General features: G+C 40.7%; 2 protein-coding genes across 10 annotated transcripts in view; one reads left to right on the top strand and one right to left on the bottom strand.

Annotated features, from left to right (window-relative positions):
* Nucleotides 1-22,934, bottom strand: part of ZNF518A (zinc finger protein 518A) — a 60,153-nt gene that overhangs the window by 21,379 nt on the left and 15,840 nt on the right. The window contains exons 1-3 of one of the 6 annotated variants that reach the window (XM_090145265.1): nucleotides 14,985-15,118; nucleotides 12,722-12,814; nucleotides 12,373-12,505 (exon numbers count right to left, since the gene is read on the bottom strand). The gene's annotated coding sequence lies outside the window, so the exon portion shown is untranslated. Of the gene's footprint in view, nucleotides 1-12,372; nucleotides 12,506-12,646; nucleotides 12,686-12,721; nucleotides 12,815-13,575; nucleotides 15,120-22,934 lie in introns of those variants that run through there. The other 5 variants (XM_090145266.1, XM_090145264.1, XM_031597713.2 and 2 more) reach the window with 5 other exon arrangements.
* On the top strand, nucleotides 15,178-22,363 carry CCNJ (cyclin J). 4 transcript variants are annotated; one of them, XM_031597715.2, is made up of 6 exons: nucleotides 15,243-15,287; nucleotides 15,553-15,647; nucleotides 17,195-17,405; nucleotides 19,837-20,136; nucleotides 20,229-20,388; nucleotides 21,767-22,363. In XM_031597715.2, exons 2-6 carry the CDS (start codon nucleotides 15,579-15,581, stop codon nucleotides 22,176-22,178), a joined length of 1,152 nt encoding a protein of 383 aa, XP_031453575.1. In that variant the 5' UTR covers nucleotides 15,243-15,287; nucleotides 15,553-15,578; the 3' UTR covers nucleotides 22,179-22,363. The 4 variants fall into 4 exon arrangements, with proteins under 4 accessions (XP_090001402.1, XP_031453575.1, XP_090001401.1 ...); XM_090145276.1 differs by lacking the exon at nucleotides 15,553-15,647 and having other exon boundaries at nucleotides 15,178-15,287; XM_090145275.1 differs by lacking the exon at nucleotides 15,243-15,287 and having other exon boundaries at nucleotides 15,600-15,647; nucleotides 16,089-17,405.

Below are 22,934 nucleotides of genomic sequence, written 5' to 3'. Positions count from 1 at the left end.
TGCCTTGAGTATATTCAGCTGAGATTCTGAAGATTAACTGAAGCAGTCCAATTTATTATGTCACATAGGGCTCGGATTTGCAGGGGAACAGAGACTGTAACAAAGTATTAAGAATGATTTTGCCCTAGAAGGATACTTTGCATTGTAGCTACGAGTTTAAAATAGCTACATTTAGTTCAAGCTACTAAAGAAGATGAAAGCCAGTATTGGAAGAAAATAACTATGGAAACATTAACATCCTGTCATAAAAAGCAATTATAAAAAGAGCACCCTGTGAAATGGGCTAGAAATGGAGCTTTCAGTGCACCAAGATTTCAGTGCACCAAGCACAAGGACACTTTGCACTTCCCTTCTCATAGTCTATTTCATCTTGTATTTCACTATCAGAGAAAAAAAAACCTCAATTGCTCTTCAATCACTTAGGTACATGCTATGTTTTCCTTAAGCATCTTGACCTTTTTCTTCCTGTTAACTAAACATGCAGAAAAATTTGCTAAATCCCTATTGATTGAAACTGCTTTATTGCTGCAAGACAACTACTGTTCTATATTTCTAAAGCAGACAAAATTCTTCAGTTCTCCCCGTGTATTTGTTCCAAGGAAACTTGTCATGGATTATGATAAACATGCAGAGATCTAAGTGTAACATTTTAATTCTGGTGGAATGTTGATTCCAGCCTGAAGCCTTATTTACTTCTTGAAAGACTGCATGATTTCCTCTCACCATCACCAGATGATCTTCATGAAGGATATTCACTCTCCCGATGAAATCTACATGCTTTTTTCTCCCACTGTGGAGCTTTGAGATTATGAAGTTTAAAGTGTAGCCAAAGCATTTAACTGTAAATAATAAAAAGTAAATAAATCAGAAACTTACTGGAGATGTGTTTGGCAATGAGTAGGTGAAACTACACAAAATTTTGCTTGAAGGAGTATAGTCATGATGAAGAGCAAGTTCAGACTAATTCAGAGATACAGAATCAAGGAGATCATGTTTGCCTTGATTTGCACTAAACAAGAAACCAGTGAGCAATTTCCCATTTTTAGTGAAAGCAGTACGTTTTCTACCCTAACTGAACATAAAAGAAATTTCATTTAAAGCAGAAACACTGGAAAAAAAAATATAAGAACATGCAGGCAACACATAAACCATAGTTTTCTGAGGGCTCAGCCAGCCCTAACTGCAGTAGAAGAGGTCAGACTGGAGAGGGATGGTGGTTCAGTTTGAACCACAGCTACAATAAAGAGTCATATCCCTAATGAGTAGAATGTTCTCTCTCCATTCCCCTCTCTGAGTGTGGAACAGGACAGTGCAGGAGACATCAGCATGGCAGGAAAGGATTTCTCATCGTCCCAGAACTCTGCCCATCTAATTCAAGTCAAAATATCGCTTCCCACAGTTCCTCTCTTTTCACTAGTTCATTATTATTGATCTGATAGAGTGCTGTCTTCTGAAAGCAGATAAGACCATACAGAGGGCTGAGCTGCTAATCAGCCTGCGGCATTCTTCATCTCTGGTCCTAGTGTTCCCCCTAGGGGTCAAAGAAAATAATTGTTTCCAAATCTATTCCCATTCGTGCCAAGATAACAAACTGAAATAGGAGTGTGAGTTCTGAGGCACCAGCATGTATGCAAGCTGGTCTTAGGCTGAGATTTATTTACTATAAATTGTCAGGTTGTCATACACATCCGTTTTCTCCAGCTTAACATATCTATCAGCTGAGCATAAGCTCAAGGCTAAACTCAGCTCTGACAAATTTCCAGTTCCTCAAACCTCAGATGGAAGGCTTTTCAGTTTGCTCAGAACACTCATACTTTACAGGTTTCTTTCTCTTTTTCCATATATTCATGCCCCTCTCCCATAACATCCACGCTTTCATGTTCAAGCACTGAAGAGAAAACTAAAAACAAGTACTGTTAACTCAATAAACAAAAATTCATGTTATCAACATGCATTAATATTTATTATTATTATCCAGCTTAAATTTCACTAGATTTAGGAAAGCTGCCCAGCTCTGTTACTAACTGAATGCATAAATTCTAAGAAGACTGAATCTTCTGCTTCTTCCTCGCAGTGATATTGATTATAACATGACTCTCAAGAGAAGAGATAGCAACAGAAGTTCCTTGTTTGATTGCTCTGCTGCTGCTTGGCAGCATTTCACTGTATGCATACCCAATTTCACACACATCCACACAAATACATATGCCTTCTGTTTCAGAGACTCAGTCAGTGGGGCTCTAAGCCACCAGTTTGTCAGCTACCATGAGCAGATGAACTGTGCAGCTTAAATAGACAGGCACCAAGGGGAGTTCCAAAGGAGTTCACCTTAGTATTTCATGGCAACTGAGTTAGATTCTTGGTGACTGGGACTGGAAAAAAACATACATGTACAAACCCAGAAGGCAGAGCCAACAGAAACCTGAGAGTACAGTCTCATACAGTGCTTTCCCAAGCTTTTGGCAGTCTACTTGGAAGTGTAGCTATTTAGTCACAGGCTGCATCATTCAATGATGATACTGGCACCAGCACTAGTTTCTCACCACAGCTTTTCACTAGATCCCACTCAATCTGGGCATCACAGGAGACTTTCCAGGATAAGTGTTTTAAAGCCAACAGAGGTTTACAGCAACACCAGCCTTTTCAAGCCAAGACATGATTCATTAGGAACAAAATCAAATATTTAAGCACATAGTTTAAGTGTTCAAAAAAAAAAATCCTCATAGCCTAGCCTGCCTGTTTTCCCTGGTTCTGTGTGGCTCCCTAAACTCTGCTTGGAATGCAGATACAAGTCTTCAGGGGCAGCCCCATGCCCTGAGGTCTGACAGACTCATCAGCTCTTAGAGTCTCCCTGATCAGTGCCCATTATCTTTAAAGGGACAGAGATGTTATTCTCCAGAGCATACCACAGCCTCCCTGCTCACATATTGGCAGCTCTTGCTCAGTCATTCCTGCCAGATTAGGCGTGATTCAGTGATTCTCAACCAGTCCATTCAATTATCTGGGGAGAGGCCAAACCACTGAGATCAAGAGTCAGCAATTTTTAATTTAGTGGGTATTTGAGTCACACACCACTTTCCAAAAACATCTTTCCCTGCTCTTAGACAGCTGCCTCAACTTTCAGCCTCATTTAATTTTTTTTTAATTGAAGATGTGTCAATCAGGAAAAGATATGTCTTCAAAACTTTTAGAACTCTGGCTAAAAAAAGATTTAAAATTCTGGCTAGTCTTAGATATTAGAATAACACCAATGAATGTATATTCTTCCAGTCCTTCTGTTAGCTCTGAAGAATCCCAAATTATCAAGACTCCAAAACAATATTGACAGCTTCTAAAAGTGTGTTTGGTAAAGCATTCCTTGATTTCACAGTTTAGAAGACTGACACAGAATGTAGTTTCAACAGAGGCAAAAGAGTATCAAAATCATGGTGACAAATGCATAAAGGATATAATCATAATAGCTAAATCCATGAAAAACTGGCAATTCTCCACTGCTCTTCAGCTGAAATGAGTAATCACAATGGCACATTCAAAATGGCTAAAAATGTTAGTAAGGTTCAGTTGGTAGAATGACCACAAGATTAAAGAATTTACCACTCCACTCAAGTACGAAGATGATCCTGAACTTAAGGCACTTCCATGCATTCTCAGAGTTAAATCACTTCCATTTCTCTTAAGACATCGTTCTGTATATCATAACACCATTTCAAGTGAGGTTCACTTCAAAATACTTTGTGTATAAACAAACCTGACAGGCTTCTTCATGGCAACCACTCTGTTACATTCTGTCCACAGTAGGTAGAAGATAACTGACTTTTCTTTCAAAATTGGGCAAACAGTTTCATACCACATTATACTTCCTAATTTAAGAGCCCACAAAGACTGTTATTGCAAATGACCTGTTATCTATCACAGATGCCTATTCAGCACCTCTAAGCTGACCCTTGGAACTTAACTCCGTAAGAAGCATACATACATTTTTGTCTTTGATTTTTGTGCAAAGGGCAGTTAACATCAACATCCTGTGAAGTAAAACTTGCTTTTATTTCATTCCCATTATTCTTAGTCCTAAATTACTCTGAGACAGTGTGGCTTTGTTTTCTGCACATAACATCTTCACTTAAAAGAAACTTTGTAGGTTGCTCCAAAAGTAATGCCTACTATGTATTTCCATAGAAACTACAGCAGATACAAAAAGCACAATACTACTTGACAGAGCAAGTTTCCAGCTACAAAACACTGTCTTTCAACATAATCATCACCATCAGCTAAGCATTATTGCCACTAATAAATAAGAGCCTGCATGCTGCGCTCACATGCATCTGTAAGAGCAGAGATGACCAGCTGTTGCCACCACTGAAACCCACCATGCACTGCCTCACCGTGCTCACATCCAGTGTTTGATCTCCATAAGTATTCAGCAAGCATCACTGAATGTCAATGGGTGCAGTTTTTTCCTGCATGGAGGAATTCAATGACACATCTTTGCTTCATACACATTTCCATATCAGATGCCATTGTGTCAGACTGCCCCTCTGCTGTCATCTGTCACACAGCAACAACATGTAATGGAATATTGGCAGTAAGGTTCAGCTTCTACTGCCATACCACCAACATCAGCCTCTGGTGACACAGGCCAGACATAATAACACTGGAGGCATTACTTTGAGAGCAGCCCTTGTATCATATCCACATATTCATTTACCCCGATTTTTTTTGCTAACAATACCCATTGTCTGCTTTTAAGATACATAAACATAGTTAGCTTCTGAGATAGAATATAATTCTACACATAGGCTTAGAAGCTTTCCCTTAGTAGGAATAAATCCTTAGCAATGAATAAGAGTTAGGAAGAGACCTCTGGTTTTGTTTTTTGCTTTTTAATATATTGTTTCCTCCTTCTGTATAAACCAGGATGTCCCATGAATACTACTGAAAGAGCAAAATCACTAGGTGTGATTGCAAAATTAAAGGGCAAGTGGCAGTACTAGATTTGACAGCTCTATAAACAGAAACACTTCATTTACCAAGAAGAGGGCCAAAGCAAGTACAGCAGATTTCAGCTCAGTGCCTCCATTACTCCTGGGCAGAGTGTTGCACACAGGAATCACATCAGTTCTGGCAGCAGCCCTTACCCACGCTCTTCTGAAATGCCAGTCCTCACAGCAGCCAGAAGCATGACATTCTCCTAAATCCATTGGCTTCATATTGCAAACAGCCTATGGCAGTTAGTGTAAGTGAAGTTGGTAACTTACTGAGGATATCGGGATATTAATGCAATGCAGAGCTGTAAGCTACATGGAGGAAAGCAGCAACACCTGACTTTCCACCAGTAATTCCTATCCTGCATCACTCCTGATGGTGGAGGTGCCTGATTACTCAGACAATGAATATATTCTCTGTATCCTCAAAACAGCATGTATACATAACCATTCACTCTTCAGCTTTGGAAGGAATTTGTTTTCTTCAATTATATCATTAATATTCCAGATAAATAGGTTCTGTCTGATAAACAGCTACTCACATGACAGCTATTCTCACAGCAGGGAACAGGAATGGTACCAGAACTACTCCTGGTGCATGAGGCACTGAAACAAATTGTCCAGTAAAGACTGTACACATTTTGACAACTATAAACAAATTTTTTCAGTGTCAAATTTTTCAGTAACTTTGGTGGGAACAGAACTGTTATGGTAACCAACCTCAAACTTTAAAATATGTATTACTATTATCAAATTAAACCTTGGTGATATGTTCATGACATATTTAAAGTATGGTAATACAGACTTTGAATATATTGGTTTTTATTAACTCCACTCTTTTCCAGCCAGTTGGCAGCAGGACAAAGTTAAGCAATGCTTTCAGGGCAGGCCCTTGACAGATGAGCAATTACACTGGAATGTTACTCCTGAGAACTCTTTCTAAATGACTTGAACAATAACTTGTGTTATACTGCATTTTCCAGAATGACATCTTCTCCTCATATCAAGCTGTTAGTGAAGTAGGTTGGTTGTTCACAAGAAAATCCTGATTCAGAATTACATCATTTATTCTGCTACTTCAGAAAGAAGCAAGAAACAGAAGAGTAGGACAAACACTGGTCTTTTGCAATACTCTTCAGCTCATTCAGCTGCTCCTTATGATACATAGAAATAAACCCATTCCATAACACTGTAGAAGTAACTTCAATATACTTGTACATATTTATGTTGCAATAATCCAAACTTCAAAATAGTTGAAAACAGATGTATGCACTGCATATAACTTTCCCTACATTACAGTTTCCCTACTACATGATTTGTGGAGCATGACAAATCCATGGTGATTTCTTTGATCATATGTTGCTGGCTCACACCCACACATTCTCTAAACTATATCTTAAGTGAACATGCATTGCTATTATTTGATTTTGCACTGTGATTGATGTAGACTCAAGGGAAACACAAGATCTTGGTTAAAAGCAATAGACAGTGAAATAAAGTTTCTCCTGTAGCGAGGAGGATGTGGTAGCTAAGCTGGAGAGCTCTCAATTCACTTTGTGTTCTGCAACCTCAGAATATTTAACTGTTTGCCCTCATCTAAGGGCAGACCATTAATCAGCCTAAAACGCATATTTTGGCTTTGAAAAACACTGACAAACCACTAGAGAAAGGCTGTGAAATAATATTCAGCATGACCTAAGTTGAACTCAGAAGCAAAAGACAGTAGATTCTTTTATTACTTCTCCTGAGGTTTTTTCTCTCTGAATTCAGTCAAACTATTGTAGTTCTACAAAGTCAAGCAAAAAGGGGACTATTCTATCTTTTAAAAATAATTTTATTCTTTTTCATTGACAGTAATCAAAGATTCCGTTGTCTTTTTTTTCCAGTAACTACAGTAAAGGTTGTTCCACCTTATGTTCTCCTTAAGATGAAGCATGCCACTTCAACTTACATTGCTCATTTGATTCCAACAGAGGCACTGGAATGAGTTAGCTTTACAAGATTATTTGTTTCCAGTAATTGCATTGCATAAGTCTCACTCAACCATTTGGACCCACAGCTGAATTCTTCACAGAACAGGAAAGTGAAACTCAGAAACACAAGATGTCCTTATCCATTTGTCAGACCAGGCTTCCCCAATCACTAACTCCAGACCTATATCCTGTTGGGCCAGCCAGTAGTGGAAACCTGATCACATTTGGAATGCCAATCACATTTTGAATTCATTGAAAAGGTAGCAGTATAAACTACAGATTACATTGGCCTCACAGTTTTAGTGAGCTTCACATTGGCTGCTTAGAGGACGGGTGATTCTTGTTCTTATACAAAGTAATTGAGTACTAACAGACAATTCTAACCAGTACTAGCATAACCCAATTAAATGTTTTAAACAAAGATGAAAAGTCAGCATGATGTTATACTTGATCAAAGCTTTGGGTCACACAGTAACACATTTTTAAACCACTCATAGGAATCCAAAAGTTGAATTTAATATTTCATTAAATCACAATGCAAATTGATTCCAGCATGTGTGGTTCTGTCTCTATAGCATCATACCTCTGATCTTCATAATATCGTCAATTTAAATCTATTTTTTCATTCATTATTTCCACTTCAATATCAGAATCACAGAAGTTCTCAGTTGAAATATTTAATAAACACCATCAGACAAAAAAAAAAAATCAAATGGTTGGAAAAAATTACTACAGCCTAACATGCTTTTTTCCCATACGTAGTTTGTGATCTAACATAACATGTTGATTTAGCAATGAACAATAATATACTTTCAAAAGCCAACTTTTCCATGGCAACCCCACCCGAGCACATCAGTATCTGAGCACTGCTCTGATCAGAGGACTCACCAGATCCTGGTCATTCCTATCCCTGTTCTGCTCTTTTCCACCTCCATTCCCCACATATGCTCCCCACCTCAATCAATCACACACAGCCACGTATTCACCCCAACATTACCACGCTGCATTTGCATTCAGCCTCCACAATTCAGAATTCTTGTTCCACTATAGCACCACTCGCGCTCACAAAAAACTAGCCTTGGGCATGTAAACATCAACCATGCAGCAGGGTGACTTTAAATTGGATCATTCATGTTTGCAAAAAACTTTTACAGGGGATCAGAACTCAATTCAATTCTGGTGGTTTTTGGAAAAACAACAAAAAAAACAACACAAAGGAACCACTGAAAAACTTCCAAAGTGTAACAGATTTTTTTGCAATTATAAAACACCCAGCAACATCAAATTATTTCTTATAAGCAATGCATACTCTAATCACAGTTGCATACTAAGCAAAGCAGTGACTCAAACACAAAAATTGACTTTTGCCACCTATTTTGAAATTGGAGGACTGCCACTTGAAAAAACAACACAAGCAGGCATTTCTTAAGACTGAGACTATTAGTCAGAGAAGAAACATTAAGTGCTAGTTTGTTTTCTTGTCAAAGATAATCTTGAACCAACTTAAAATATTATGCTAACATAGGAGTGTTTATTTACCATACTGATATTTGTAACTTCAGATTGAGGTTGATATAGTTTTTTTCATATACAATGTTTCTCACTCAAAACACTAAGTGAATGTGACTCCATCTTGCCAACAGTACAAAGAGATGGTTCTTATCCATTGCTCTTAACATAATTATGAATGGGACAGGAAAGCAAACACGAGTTTATAAGGAATTGTGCACACAACCCAGTTCAAATTGCAAACCCATCAAACAGAGCTCACAGACAGCTCTGTTCCTCCAAGTCTGAGGCTTTTTATGGTGCTGGATGGGCAATGTCTCATCAATTCCACTCATCTCTTACACAGAGTGATGAATATTGCCCATTTCTTTCTAGAGCAGAACCTATCTTGATACAGCCTGCTTCCTTACTGTGTTAAAGAAAGTCAGTGCTGATCAGTTTCAATCAAAAACACCTGTTATGGGCACAGCTTTTATGCAAGTCTGCAAGTGCGTTCTTCAAACAGTACCAAATGAATATCCTAACACAGTACAGAGCCATAGTCTCACACTAGAGTACCAGTGGTAAATGTACTGTGAAGTCAAACAGTTAGGATTCATTTTAACATTCTATTCAGATATTCTTTCAGCTGAATTGTTAATACACTTTTTAAGCAAGTCATCACAGTGCTTTTAACATTATCCAGATGGAGGTCTGTCTCTGCATTTTTAATGACACAGTGGGTGTAATGACTCACAATGCAATGAGTGAAAATACAGAGTACTGACTCATGTCTCTTGAAAACATGTCTCAACTAGATGTTTTGGGACTAGGTAATTATGCATTGAATAGCATAGGATGACATTAAGAAGCAGTAGTGAAGTGTCTATTTGTCCATAAAGTTGGAGAATGGCACATCCACACATCAACCAGATATACAATCTGCTCCCTCAATACACGACCATGTGACTGGCAGTAAAATATGTCTTGAATTACTTTACCATAGGAAGACCCAAAGATTTCCTAAAGAGTCTCTGATATATCAGAAGCAGAATTTACCATAGTCATCACTGCTACAGAACAAGGTCTCAGATATCATTGTGATTTATGATTAGATTAGGGTACACTGTTTCTACATACTACAATGCCAAACTATAGCCCCATCACTACCAAGGCATCAGAACAAGGTTCAGCACTTCTAAGCTATGTAACAAGCAGCACAGTACTTGAAACGCACAGAAGCCATATTGGATTTGGCAGGATTTACCCTGGCAAGCATCCTGGAAGAAAGTGCTAAACCAGCCAGAGCTACAGGGAGGCTAACAGCAAGCCTGCCTGCATTAACAGGACCTTAGCAAGAAGATGATAGAAGTGATCATTACCCTCTACTTAGTGCTTACTGGACCTCATCTAGAAGACTGCATTCAGATTTGGGACTCCCTCCTCCCTCCAGTACAACAACATGGATTCCTGCAGAAAATTCATCAGGTAGCTACCAAGCTTGTTGGGGACTAGAACATTTCCTCTAAAGAGAGGCTGAATGATCTGAGCTTCTTCAGCCCACAGAAGAGACAGCTCAGAAGGACCTAATAGCAGGCTTCCCTCATCCAAAAGAAAGCAGAATGCTCTAAGTACTCCAGCCTCACGCTGCACATGTAAATCAGAACAGACTCAAACTCAGGAAGCCTTAGGAAAAAAAATATAGATATAGATAGATGGTTACTTTCAGTAGTAGCAGCTAGGTTTTCACAGGTTTGGTTTCTTGCTAATGAAGTTTTCCTCTTCTGCCTGGATACAGAACTGACAACCAACTAGTCAAACACTTCAACAAGAAGCACTGCAAAGATCAAGTCTTTCCTAAATTCCAGTCAAATGAGCTGAAGCCTTCCAAGCAGGAAGTACGTATATGTTTGAGATGCAAAAATCTTTGGGTCTTTTATAGTTATTATTTCCTAAACTGTGTGTGTGACTTACAGGAAAAAAAAAGCCCTCAGTGCAAATTATATCCATCAGCACTATTTCACTTATGTGAGTGTTTTCTTCATCCAACACATTACCAAAAACATACATATTTATCTTAATGCCAAACAAAACATTCACAGACACATTTTTTGCAATAGTTTCCCAGAGGATGATAAAACACTTAAAGCCAAACTGCTTATCAAAATCCTTCACAAAAAGCATGTATCATTCAAGCCAGAGAATTCTCAGGTGCTTTTTCTCTTAATAGTTGTATTAATAACTAGAGATGGCAGCTCCAAAGGTTATTTATCAGCTATGCTCAAACACAATAATCACATTTTAGTAGCTGTTCTGGGAATCCAAATCCCTAGACAACTTTTAAAATCTTACCCACAGAGTACCTTTAACATTCAATACAAGCATTTACAAACACAGCCGGAGATTACTTTCAGTAGGAGACAGCCCCACACTAATGCTTCTAAAGTGTTACAACTTAACCGACATGCTACATTTCATCTACCACCATGTTGCAAAGAACTCCGTGAGCAGCTACAGCCCTGTCTTTAGAGTGATTCATTCTTTTAATTAAATGGCTCTGAAATTTTACTGCTATGAATGTCATCAAATGCAGCCTTTGTTTGAAAATAAGATCAACAAACACAGTAGTGAAAACAGAGCTAACTTTCCCAGCCTTAAGAAACACAGGAACTATGCTTGGATCATTTTTCTTCTTAAAGAAAGTTCTTTTTTTTTTTTTAAGAAGTTCCACAAAACTGAGGTTTTCTTAGAGTGTAACTTCAAAAACACGGTCCTTCAGAAACAATATTTCTATGTTATAATTTTTTATTCAGATGAAAATATCAAAACAAATTAAGACAATAGGCACAAAAGTAAAACAATGTGTCAGTCTTCAGAAACTGTTAGACTGTGCTTAATGTACCTTTAACATTAAATACAGTATACCAGAAATGGATCCTTTTATATTAGGGGAAGGATTAAGTTTCTAATGTAGAGAGACTGTTGTTCTTAAGATCAGAGTATTTGCTGTACTTGGCAATGACTTACAAGTTCTTAATTTGTGTTTTAAAAGACACGTTTCTTTTTCCAGAGGCCAACAAGAACCAACAAAAATTTAGGGAGAAAAGTAGCTTAAACAGAAATATATGTATCAGCTCTTGACATAGAGAACCTCCCAGTAACTACAAAGAAGGTCAGCTCACCCATCACATCTGAATTTGTGTTAGGACTATAATCAGTGAATTACAGGTCCATAAATTCTACAGCTTTGGTAGCTTTCCCATTAGAAGATTCCACAAAAATGTTACAAGCATTTTAGACCAGATTTTACAGGTTCCGTTCTACCCTGTTTTGGATGTCATTCAAGGTCATATTTTTTTCTTAATGAATTCCAAGAATAACACTGTTTCTTGTTACCTAGCACTTTTTCAAAGCACACATAGGAGCTCTCACATCCAATCCGATTTTCCCCTTGAGACACAAGTATTTTCTTAGGTGATTCATGGCCATACACAGAAAGAGGATATGCATTTTAAAATGGTTTCCTAACATTTATCCACGATTTTCTGTTCTCACAGATTCCATATACTACACATTAGTAGAAAACTTCACACTTTTTTTTTTTTTACCATTGAAGGCCCAACTGCAAGATGAATACCTAATGAAAGTAATCATTCATATCCTCTGTTTATTCTAAGAACTTGCTAAGTTTGTTCTGCTTCTGTCCTGGCTTACATACAGGGGGCTAAGTGGGAATACTCAGAGCAACAGCCACCAAAAGCAGATAAAATTAGCACCAGTTAAAACACTTTTAGGACAAGTGATAGATAAGACACACAGAGAAGCTGCAGTAACCTATCCACCTTTCATTATCACTATTTCCATTCCCATTTAGACTTTCTAAACCTTGACAACTCTGGACTCTGAAAGCAATCAGCAAATTTGCTTACTTCATAAAATTTGGAGACTCCAAGAAGATCCTCAGTTCTTCTGGTCAAGAGTTAAGGTGCAGAAATGTGTAAGTCCTGCAGATAACAGTGTAGCTGTACAGAAGTGCTCTAGGTTTCTCAATGGGATGATTTTCTGGGAAAAGAACAGAGGCCACCTTAGATGAGAAACATCTTCAAGCTAATTACACTGCATTTCAGCTTAGGTCACGCGCTTATGAAGGATATGAACTCAGTGTCTGTGGTTTATAGGCAGTAAAAAGCTTGACCCATGTACCAAACATTAATAAACTATCCAACATGAGGACAATGAAGCACTGTCATGCACTCTTCATAGAGATTGTGATCTCACCTTACTGGTGTCTGTGAGATCAGAAAAGTGCATGACCAGAGCAATTCTGGCCTCAGGCAAGACTGTGAGGCTCTCTCCAAACCTATCTTCTGACTGCATGAAAAGGAGACACACGTGTAACAGTTTACAAGATCAACAATTTAATTGAAATACATAGTAATTTGTACCTAGCAAAATTTGAAATAGTGAGATAACAGGGATCTGAAATGCAGAGCTCCACAGCTCAGCTCTGTTACACAGCAAGTACCACAAGTCAGTGTTTTTCCTATTAAGACATATAAATAGAATAGCTCAAAGCTTTATCAGGATATTTCCTGCACAGCTTTCTCCCAAGACACAAGAGTGAAAACGTCCCTATTTGGGCCCACTGCAGCAGGTTTTAGCACACCAGCATTTACTAGTTTCCTCTTTCTCAAGCAGAGGACACATTTTTGAAGACTATAAAGATACTGTCAATGACTTCAACCCCATTAGCAACCTGTGGCCTTGTACACTTTGTGGCTGAGTTGGAATACTGGAATACATATTTTATATTACCTTTCTTCAGGAATCAATAGTTTTCAAACTGTGTGCTTACCCTGCAAATATCATAATCAGCTTGAGCATGCACTTGCCTTTCAAACAACACATATAAATGAGCCACCAGAACACCAAAATGATGCTTTTTCAATAACCCATGGATTTCAGATAGCCAATCAAAATAGCTGAAGCAATTTTTTAGTTATACATGTGTATAATCAATGAAAATTATATAAAGGAATATTATAAAATTTAATAATATTAAGATGTTATAATAATGAAATAAGCAGGAGAGTTAGGCACAGCAAGACAAAGAGAATAAATAGGAGGCTTACCCGTGTCATGGGCTCACTCAGGAAACTCCAGTGGAGCAGATCTTCCAAAGAGAGAGAGAGATCCTTCCCCACTGGTAGTCAGCTCTTAAATGGGTCTAGGAGAGGTAGAGCCAGGCTCCACCCCTTCCTGCAGCACAGGTGAATTGCTTTCACCTGTGCTCCCAGGGCTGACTCATTGCTCACCTCAGCTGACTAATCAGAGGTTCAGACCATGACTCAGCAGTTCCCATACAACATGCATGCACACAAATTATGGACATCTTTTCCACTCAAACTTCTTTTTCTTCAGGAAGCTATGCTACATGACAGAGCAAAATATACCAAAATGCATCCTAAAAACAGGCTTCAAAATATCAGCACCATTCCCTAGAAGGAAAAAGTTACTGAAATCCATATGATTATCCACCAAAGTCAGAAATAATACGTGTGTAGGAATAGGCTACTTTAGCCTTGGTTACAGAGTCATTAAACTGGTTCTGTCAAACAGCCGGTTTCCATTTTCTTAATTAAGGACAAGAATCATGTCTAAACACAGACAGAAATAAAAATTTAAATCTACCCCCTCATAATAAATTGCATCCAAAGCATTTATCCTCCGTCGCTTTGCATGACTTGTTGTACCAGGTTGAACACCCTCGTTAGGTGTTTGTTTGGATATTTGACAACTTTAAGACATAAACCACTATAAAGAACCGAGTATTTTGGAAGAACTCTAGAGCAGGTTGCCAACCAGGGGAAACCAGGTGGAAAAAGCCCTTGTGGAGCAGGTGCAGGAGCTCCTTTGGGCAACAACTCCCAGCAGAGCAGAAGGCCGTTCTCGCAGGTGCAGGAACACAGACTAAGTGAGGGCACACCCGGCTGCAAACCTTCCTCCTGGATTTGATCAGTCTCATACTTGAGGGTCACGGCTTTCCGCAGCCCAAAAGGTGCGTTTCCTTCACCACTTCACCAGCAGTCTGAGGTGCAGCACTGACACAAGCAAAAAGGGGCAACAAAAAGCTCACAGCTGAGCCAGGGAAAACAAGGAAATGTGGTACCAGGTGAAAGTTTGCTATCTGCATGTAAAGATGAAGTTTTGTAACTTTAATTAGTAGTATTTGACTCAGTGAGACATAACCTCGCGTACTTTTTGGCTCTCCCAAACACCTCACGCTCGAGGCTCAGCAGAGCCCCGCGCTGCCCCGAGCTCCTTCACACAGCCGTCCCGACGTCACAAGACGAAAAACCCACAGCTGCGGAATCAAAACGCCCAACCGCCCTCAGAGCGTTCGCACAGTGGGCAGGCCCGCAGGAAAGGCGCGCACCGCCCGCTCCAGCGCCCGGATCGCCCCGCCGCCGGGAACCGCTCCCACTGAGGCCGCCCCGAGGCGGGCCCGTGCAACGCCTCCGCCCCTCCCCCGGCTCCTTACCGAGGGGCGGCTACGGCAGCTCCGCGGGCCCAAAGGCTTCCCGCGCGTGGCCGCGGACAGCGGGGCTCGCCGTGCGCCTGTGAGCGCCGCGCTCCGATTGGCGGCTGGCGGGCGGGCCGCGCTGTAAGGCGGCTGGCGATTGGCGGCGGGGCGGCCGCTGCCCGGCTTTGTACACACGCCGCCCCGCTCGGCCCTTTAACAATGGGCGAGGCGGGCGGCGCCGCGTGATGGCAGGGGAGCCCTCGGCACGCCGCGCCGCGCTCAGGTGCCCCGCGCCAGGCCCCGCCGCGGCCGCCGCGTAGGGTGAGTGGGGGCGGGGGGAGCGCCGCCGGCCCTTTGTTGGGGCGCGATCGGGCCCCTCGCCCGGCGGCAGGGCTTAACGAGCCTCAGTTGTGCCCGCCGGCTCGCATGACGGCCAGCTGGGCCGGGGGGCCGCGGGGCCCCGCGGCGAGAGCGGCAGCTGATCGCGCTTAACTGCGGGCGAGCGGGGAAGGGGCGAGTGCGGCGCTGCCCGCCCCGTCCCGTCCCGCCCGCGCTCAGCCGGCGCCGCTTCCTCCCCTCCGCCCAGGCCCCGGCCGCGCCGCGCCGCCCCCCATGGAGCTGGAGGCGCAGTGGTGGACCGGACAGCTGGCGGCGGACATCCACCAGGCGCTGCGCTACAAGGTGGGGCCGCCGGGGGGGGCGGCGGGAGCGGGCGGTGCGGGGCCGGGGTGGAGCGGGGCGAGCGGCGTCGGTGCCGGCGTCGGCTGAGACCTCCTGGGCCGCGTCTCTGGAGCGGGAAACGCGGTGCCGTGTGCTCAGGTTGCCCTCGGTCTTGACAGCTGATCTGCCCCGCCGGGCTGTTCTCTGTCTGTCCGGTATAAAAGCAGGACTCCGCTCAGATGTGCGAACGGCTCCGAGCTCGAACTTGGGGAAGTGGTGATGCTGTTGCACCGCCAGCACAGCGTCGGAAGCGCTTAAGGGCTGTTCAGAATTGCTTCAACTCTGACTCGGAGTTGCTTGCTGGGGATGATTTGGTGTGGTAAAGAGCATCTTGACTGGAAAACGAGTTGATAGTGTCTGAGCCTATTTCTGCACTTGGTGAGAGGATTATTGTTCTCAAAGCTGTGACTGCCGAAGTAACTTGTTGAGGGAGAGGAACGTGAGAAAAACAGGACAACGTGTGTGCAGTTACAGTTACTACAGCTAAGTCAGCATTGTGAAATTCCAAAGTTTGGTAGGTATGAGTGGCTTTGGTCATGATGAATTTCTTTTTCCTGATTTTATAAAACGCTGCAGAACTTTGAATTGATGTTAAAACTTGGAAAACTGGGGGTGACTCAGTTCTAACTTGATGTCATCGGATTGTTCTGCTGGAAATCTACTTGTAGTCAAAATCCTACTTGGTCTGCAACGCACAGTGTAACTCATAAACGTATGCCTGACAGCAGACAACAGCTGAGCTGCTGTGCTGCACCAAGGGGATGTGCACAGGAGCCCAGGGATTCTACTTCTATCAGCCCAAATTTTGTATTTCAAACACAGTGCCAAAGGCTTTTCTGTAGTGTTGGTAGGGCTTTGGTGTTCTCCCCCTCTCCAAATCTCAGGCTGTGTGAGGTTTATGTGCATTTAACTCAATGTCTGAAAGCGTGCTGTGATCAGTGTCAGTGCAACATCAGTGAGATCAGATTAAGTCAGGGTTGGAAGTGCAGGAAGTGATGGCATTCCCCTGCTCCTTTCCCAGTTCCACCCCTCAGGATAGCTGTCAGTGCCCCCCTCCCAAAGGCACCTGCAGGACAACCAGCAGCACTGGGACATGCCAATGCTTCAGTACAAAGTCTGGTTGCTCAGATCAAACTGCAGCAGGAGAGGGCTGAATTAAGCTATTGGACTTTGTGTTGAAGCATCTGAGCAGTCGTTGCATACTGCTGGAGAAGCCTTTGCAGTAGAGAAGGTAAAATCAACAGTCACTCTAGCTGATTGATGAAGATATGTTAAGCCTTACATTGTTATACTAAAGTTATGCAGAACCAAAATATTTCATAATTCTGTAATATTGCAAGTAATTTTTGCTCTGTGAAAAGAGATACTGAAGCTAGGAGAACAAAAAGAAGGGAAAAGAAATAGTTTGCAAGTTCCATAATAAATGAGAGAATACCAGCTACGTTGGTTTGATGCCAGTGTACACTAAATGGTGGTTTTAATAAAATTGCATGCTGCTGTCCATCTAGGAGCTGAAGCTGCCCTCCTACAAAGGCCAATCTCCCCAGTTACATCTGAGAAGATACTTTGCAGATCTGATTGCCATTGTGAGCAATCGGTTCAGACTCTGTCCTGCTGCACGACATCTAGCTGTGTATCTGCTGGACCTCTTTATGGATCGCTATGACATATCCATACAGCAGCTGCATGTGGTTGCTCTTTCCTGTTTACTTTTAGCAAGTAAGTATGTAGCACCATTGTTGAACGAGAGCAATACAGGTGGTACAGGTGCCAAGTACAGGGAGTAACATGGTGGGGATACAGGGGGCAGGGGAAACAAAGTGGTTATAAAAGACTGAGGGTTAGATTTGTGTACTTAAATTTGGCTCAGATGATAGAATCTTTCTTTAAACTTCTGTTTGGACCTCTGTTGGCACCTGATAAGACAAAGGGGAAAAAGTGAACTGCAAAAAAAACAGTGTTTGTGTTTGGAAATACGAATTATTCTAAGATGAATTTTTCAGAAGGAAGCTACAGGAATGGAAAGGCTGCCTTCTAAAGGACATGTCAAAATAGGTGGATCCAGTGCTGAAAACAATTAAGATACTTGTGATAAAGGAAGAAATGAAATAAACCATATGTAGACTGTTTTGCAGCCTGTTGATGGTGCTGCATGTGACTGGTGTACTTCAGATTTTGTAAATTGTGCTGTTCTTTGTGCAAGCCTAGGCTAAAGTAAAGCCTGTACTGTGTCACATAAAAAATGTAATGTAGATGAATACATTGGTGATTACACAGTACTCTGAAGATAGAATTAATTACAAACATTCATTAAGAACTGTGCTGCTGCTTATATTGCACTCAGCTAGAATCCTGTGGTGTGTGTACCCATCTTTATACATTTCTGGAGCCTTTTTACAAGTCCCCAATAATACATGAATGTAGTTTGCAGCATGCTTGCTGGCAACTGTTCTTAAACCAAGCACCCAAGCTTTGTGCTGGTAGCAGAGCTGACTGCTGGTTCAGCTTCTGCTAACCCATTTCTCTGAATCTATTTTCATTTTCTCAAATAAGATATGTCATATTGTAGGCCCTCTCCACTAGTTAACACCTCAGTGCTCTGGTTTTCTGGTTTTGGTATACTGCTTCCTTTCAGTGCACTCTGTCTTCAGCAGTACAGCTATTCAACAGAACAGTTAAAAGACAAAAGGAGTTGTTTTGGAATTCTTGTGGGGGTAAATTTTGACTGGATGCCACCAGCCACTTTGGCAAAGGATGGGGTTCTGAGTATTAAAAACCTGGCCTCAGAAACCAGTATAATCCATTTAAGAAAGTGGATAGTCTTTGAACTAATGCCAGATCTTCAAATTAAATTCATGTTCTGAAGAGGATTATTATTTTTTTTTCTTAATCTTTTACTATCCTTTTACTATCCTTTGTAACAAACTGCAAGTAGTGGTTATGAGAGCCTGAAGTACACATTCTTCTGAGAAACGCTGTGTGACTTAGTACAGAAAACACAAACCAAAATGCTGCTTTGAACTTCTGTCCTGTGTGGCTCGAACAAGTAGTTCAAACAGTACAGTAAGCTAGACAAATCACACTGGTATGCCTGATAAAGTGTAGAAATAATAAGAGAAATGATTATGTGAGTCCTGAAAAGCTTCCATTTCTGTAATTAGTTGAGTGTGGAAAACAAAAATGAACAGGCTGGGGCTGGCATGGCCTTAACTCCTGTGTAAATACCTCTCACTGTTGATGGGGGGGGGGAAGCAAACGATTGGTATGTTCAGTCCTGCAAAAGTCTCTAAAAATGTGCTTTTACAACATATCTGTAGTACTGAATAGTGGGTGTAAGATGGAAAGAATTTGCAATGAAATTTAAATAGCACAACCATATGGCAAACTGTATGGAAATGTGACACTTGTTTCCCTTATTAATGGGTTTTCTACATATACAATTCTGCTTTAGGCTAAAAGCATACAGGCCTGACAAGTTAAAGTCCAGGGAAAGTTGAAGCTACCAGCAGTGTTAAGTTGAAACAGTGTATATGGCAATGTGGTTTTTCAGATGTATGTTGCTGAAATCCACTTCTTTGAAATGCTGGAGCAGCGTATCTGCTATCAAATCTAAAAATGCACCTAGCATAACAGGTAATAACAGAGCAGATAAATTGACTAGAGAGGTAGCTGTACTCTAATGATTTCTAAAACCAAACAGGGTTTGTGGGGAAGGGAGAGCGATTAAAGTCAAATGCAGGGTTGTTATGTATGTCAGGTCACATGGCAGTGGCATTTCACAATATTATTTCATAATACTATAGTTTGGTGACAAAAACTTAATACAAGTAATGCCATGGATGTCATAACATAGCTTACTTCTGCACTTGGCAAACAGTAACTGGTTCATGGGCAGATGAATCAACAGGAAATATGGCACTGTATGATATCCAGCACGATGACATTATCTGCTGAAACTTAGCCCTTTATAGTACATGCCCCTTTATGTCTCCAAATAAGTCTTCCATTTGAGTTTTGCATCTGTGGAAAAGTCTAAAGCTTGTTTGATGTACTAGAATTGAAATATGACCAAAAACAGTCACTAGATGCAATCTGTTTTGTAGTTCACGCATGCTGAACCCTTTTTTTCCCTCTTTCTGTTCATCTGAAGGTAAATTTGAAGAAAAGGAAGACAGTGTTCCCAAACTTGAACAACTGAACAGCTTGGGATGTATGACTAATATGAATTTGGTACTAACAAAACAGAATTTGCTTCATATGGAGTTACTATTGCTAGAAACATTTCAGTGGAATTTGTGCCTCCCAACTGCTGCTCATTTCATCGACTATTATCTTTCTATTGCTGTCCATGAAACTGATCTTCATGATGGCTGGCCAATGGTTTGCTTGGAGAAGACTAAGTTATATATGGCAAAATATGCTGATTACTTTCTTGAAGTATCGCTGCAAGGTGAGTTATGTATTTTGGGTAATTACTTCCTTGTTGTCTTGGCAGATTATGTCCAACTTAAATGAATCTTTTTTATGTTTCCTTCATTCTAGATCATGCATTCTTAAATTATGCCCCTTCTTTAGTTGCCACTGCATGTGTAGCTTCTTCAAGGATTATCTTACGCCTCTCACCAACATGGCCTACTCGACTGCATCATCTTACTGCATACTCCTGGGATTTTCTAGTGCCATGTATTGAACGCCTATTAATGTAAGTTAATAGCTGCTTTTTTCTGGCCGGTGTACCAAACTGTTGGTATGCCTAATTGCTTCTAACATTGTGTTGGTTTTTTTAAATATCTGTTTATGCTTATGTATGCTTATGCATTAAGTAATATTATTAGGTATAATATGCTCAGAGAGTCTGTTAAGTAGCTTGTTCCCAATCTCTGTAGTCTATTAACAGGCATAAAAGAGTATGGGAGGCTCAGGAGCTCATGCTTGCTCTGAGGACTGTGCCTCGGAAGTTCAAAGGAGGCTCCAGGCAGATTGTGGATCAAACATGGAGATTGTTTGACAAGCCAATTTACTGAGAGAAAAAAACAGCTGGGTGGTTGCATCCAGTTTTGTGTTACCATGTAGCAGTGCAAATGACATCAGATAAAACACCAGCAAATGCCAACTGAATCTTGCTGGGAAAGGGTATCAAATCAGTTCTTATATTCCAAAGCTCAAGATCTAAACCTATGCCCACAGTTTAATTGCTATCCTCCTATAGAGGTTTGCTCTTGCCCCTATATAAATACCGTTATGCACTGTGAAAGTACAGAAAATTCTGGATCTGGAAGAATCAAAACTTCTTAATAAGGTTGACATTATCACCTTTGACCTCTATCTTTTTCAGTGACAAATGTAATGAAACAAATGGTACCTAGAGCACACAAATGTGTTGCATTTTCAGTATCACTCTGGAATGCTTTGATATGGGAGGACAGGGGAAGCTTACAGTCTTTTTTGTAGTGCACCATAAAAAGCTTGCAGTCTCTTAAATTAAGACTGTTGATGGGCTGAACCATACCAAGCTCAAGAGATCAGCCCTGTACATACAGAACCAAAACCTTATCTGACTTTAGGTCTGATAGAAGTGCGCAGCTGGCACCTGCTTGCTTAACCTCAGCATAAAAGCATGTGAAAGAATAAGTCTAAATGCATTTAAGGAAGGTATAAATCAAAGGAAACTCAGGTGAACTAAACTGTTTAAGTACAAAGCAGGCCGGAATATCGTGTTTTTTAAAGAAAAATTTCTACTCTGTTACTGAATTTAAATGAGGCAGAAACAACAAGTATAATTTCAGTGATCTGGCACTCAGCTGCAGTATACTAGCAGACCTTCTTGCACTGAGACTATTTTAGATACTGCTGTATTGCGTATTGCACTAAAACTTGGTTTAGAATTGCTAGGAAAATAAGTGAAATCCTGAAAAGAAATAAACTTTAAAGTGCAGACTAAAAAAAAAAAAATTTTTTTCTTTTAGGCTTTGGATCCTTTCTGGTAACCACAGCATTTGTTACTGCTCTTAAGTTAATCCAAGAGTTCAAATGACTTTTATATCTATTTTAATGTATTCTGTCTTCTCCATTTGTTTTAGTGCACACGATAATGATGTGAAGGAAGCAAACAAGCAAAAAGGACAACATGCTCAGTCTGCTCAACATACTGTATTTCAGACCCCAGGTCCGACTGCCCAGCAGGCTAATGTTCAATCACACATACCACAGTATCTCCAAGCTCATCAGTCTTCATTACAGTATCATCATCAGACATCACAACAGCAAAACTGTCAACAGATAGTATCAGCTAATCACGCAGCATCTTATCCACTTCAGACTTGCCCTGCTGCCTTACAGTCTAGTGTCCAGGCTCGATCCCATGTACAGACTGGTGCTGCTATGTCATTAGCTGTTCCTCTAGAAGTGAAGCCATGTATAAGTGTCTCCTACAACCGGAGTTACCAAGTGAATGGACGATATTCCTGTGTTACTCCCTGCTTTGAGAGGTGATAAGTACAAAACTGATCTTGTGCTTGTTTATGGGGGGCAGGAAGTTGCATTGAGGGGGAATTATTTTGCTTTTGTTTAACCTCAAATATGTTTGAGGGCAGGAAGTTGTATTAAAAAAAAAAAAAGTGTCTTTCCAGGAGAAAAAAAAAAAAGCAACTGGATTGGCAATTGTACTGTAGCTCAAGTACAGACTGCTAAAACTAAGCACACGGAACATCTGAAAGAATGTGTATACCTGGGCATAGTAACTTCTTACTCAGGCACTCAGAATAGTCTGTGCTTCTAATGCACATACTTGAAATATTAGCCAAAAGAAAAATGGCTGTGGACTAACTACAGAATTACTGTTTAATGAAGGAGATACGCAGTATTATTTTTGAAGACATTTATGTAATACACCATACAGTATTAACGTTTACTTTAAATTTACTGAAACTTAAGAATCCACTGAATGCCAGACTTTTCCAAATAGGGACCAGAGGAAGAAACAAATTTCATTTTGATAACTCCATGCTCTTGCTTTTGTGTTGGATATTTGCTTTAGATATTTGCATTTGAGTTAACTGGTATTGTGGCTAGTTTTTAAGTTTTGTACCTCACAGAATAGATACTATGTTTTTCCTCCTTTTTTACTTCCTTGTCCTTTTTGTTTAAAGTAACTCTTTCATACTAACTCAGGGAATTTTCTACTCATTACTTTGCGCTGCTGGTTTGTTCGCTTAATTGGGTATAACCTGAGGGAGAAAGGGAAGAGAT

This window comes from Phasianus colchicus, chromosome 8, assembly GCF_987193195.1.
Source record: "Phasianus colchicus chromosome 8, bPhaCol1.hap1.1, whole genome shotgun sequence".
NCBI classification, from domain to species: domain Eukaryota; kingdom Metazoa; phylum Chordata; class Aves; order Galliformes; family Phasianidae; genus Phasianus; species Phasianus colchicus.
The sequence above is the reverse complement of the archived record's forward strand: the minus strand, read 5'-3'. Positions and strand labels throughout refer to the sequence as shown.

Excerpts from the sequence above, each read along its gene's own strand:
- CCNJ (XM_031597715.2), top strand. The coding sequence starts at position 15,579 with ATGGAGCTGGAGGCGCAGTGGTGGACCGGACAGCTGGCGGCGGACATC. Across the intron at positions 15,648-17,194 it reads ACCAGGCGCTGCGCTACAAG|GAGCTGAAGCTGCCCTCCTA; the intron begins GTGGGGCCGCCG and ends CTGTCCATCTAG. Across the intron at positions 20,389-21,766 it reads TGTATTGAACGCCTATTAAT|TGCACACGATAATGATGTGA; the intron begins GTAAGTTAATAG and ends CATTTGTTTTAG.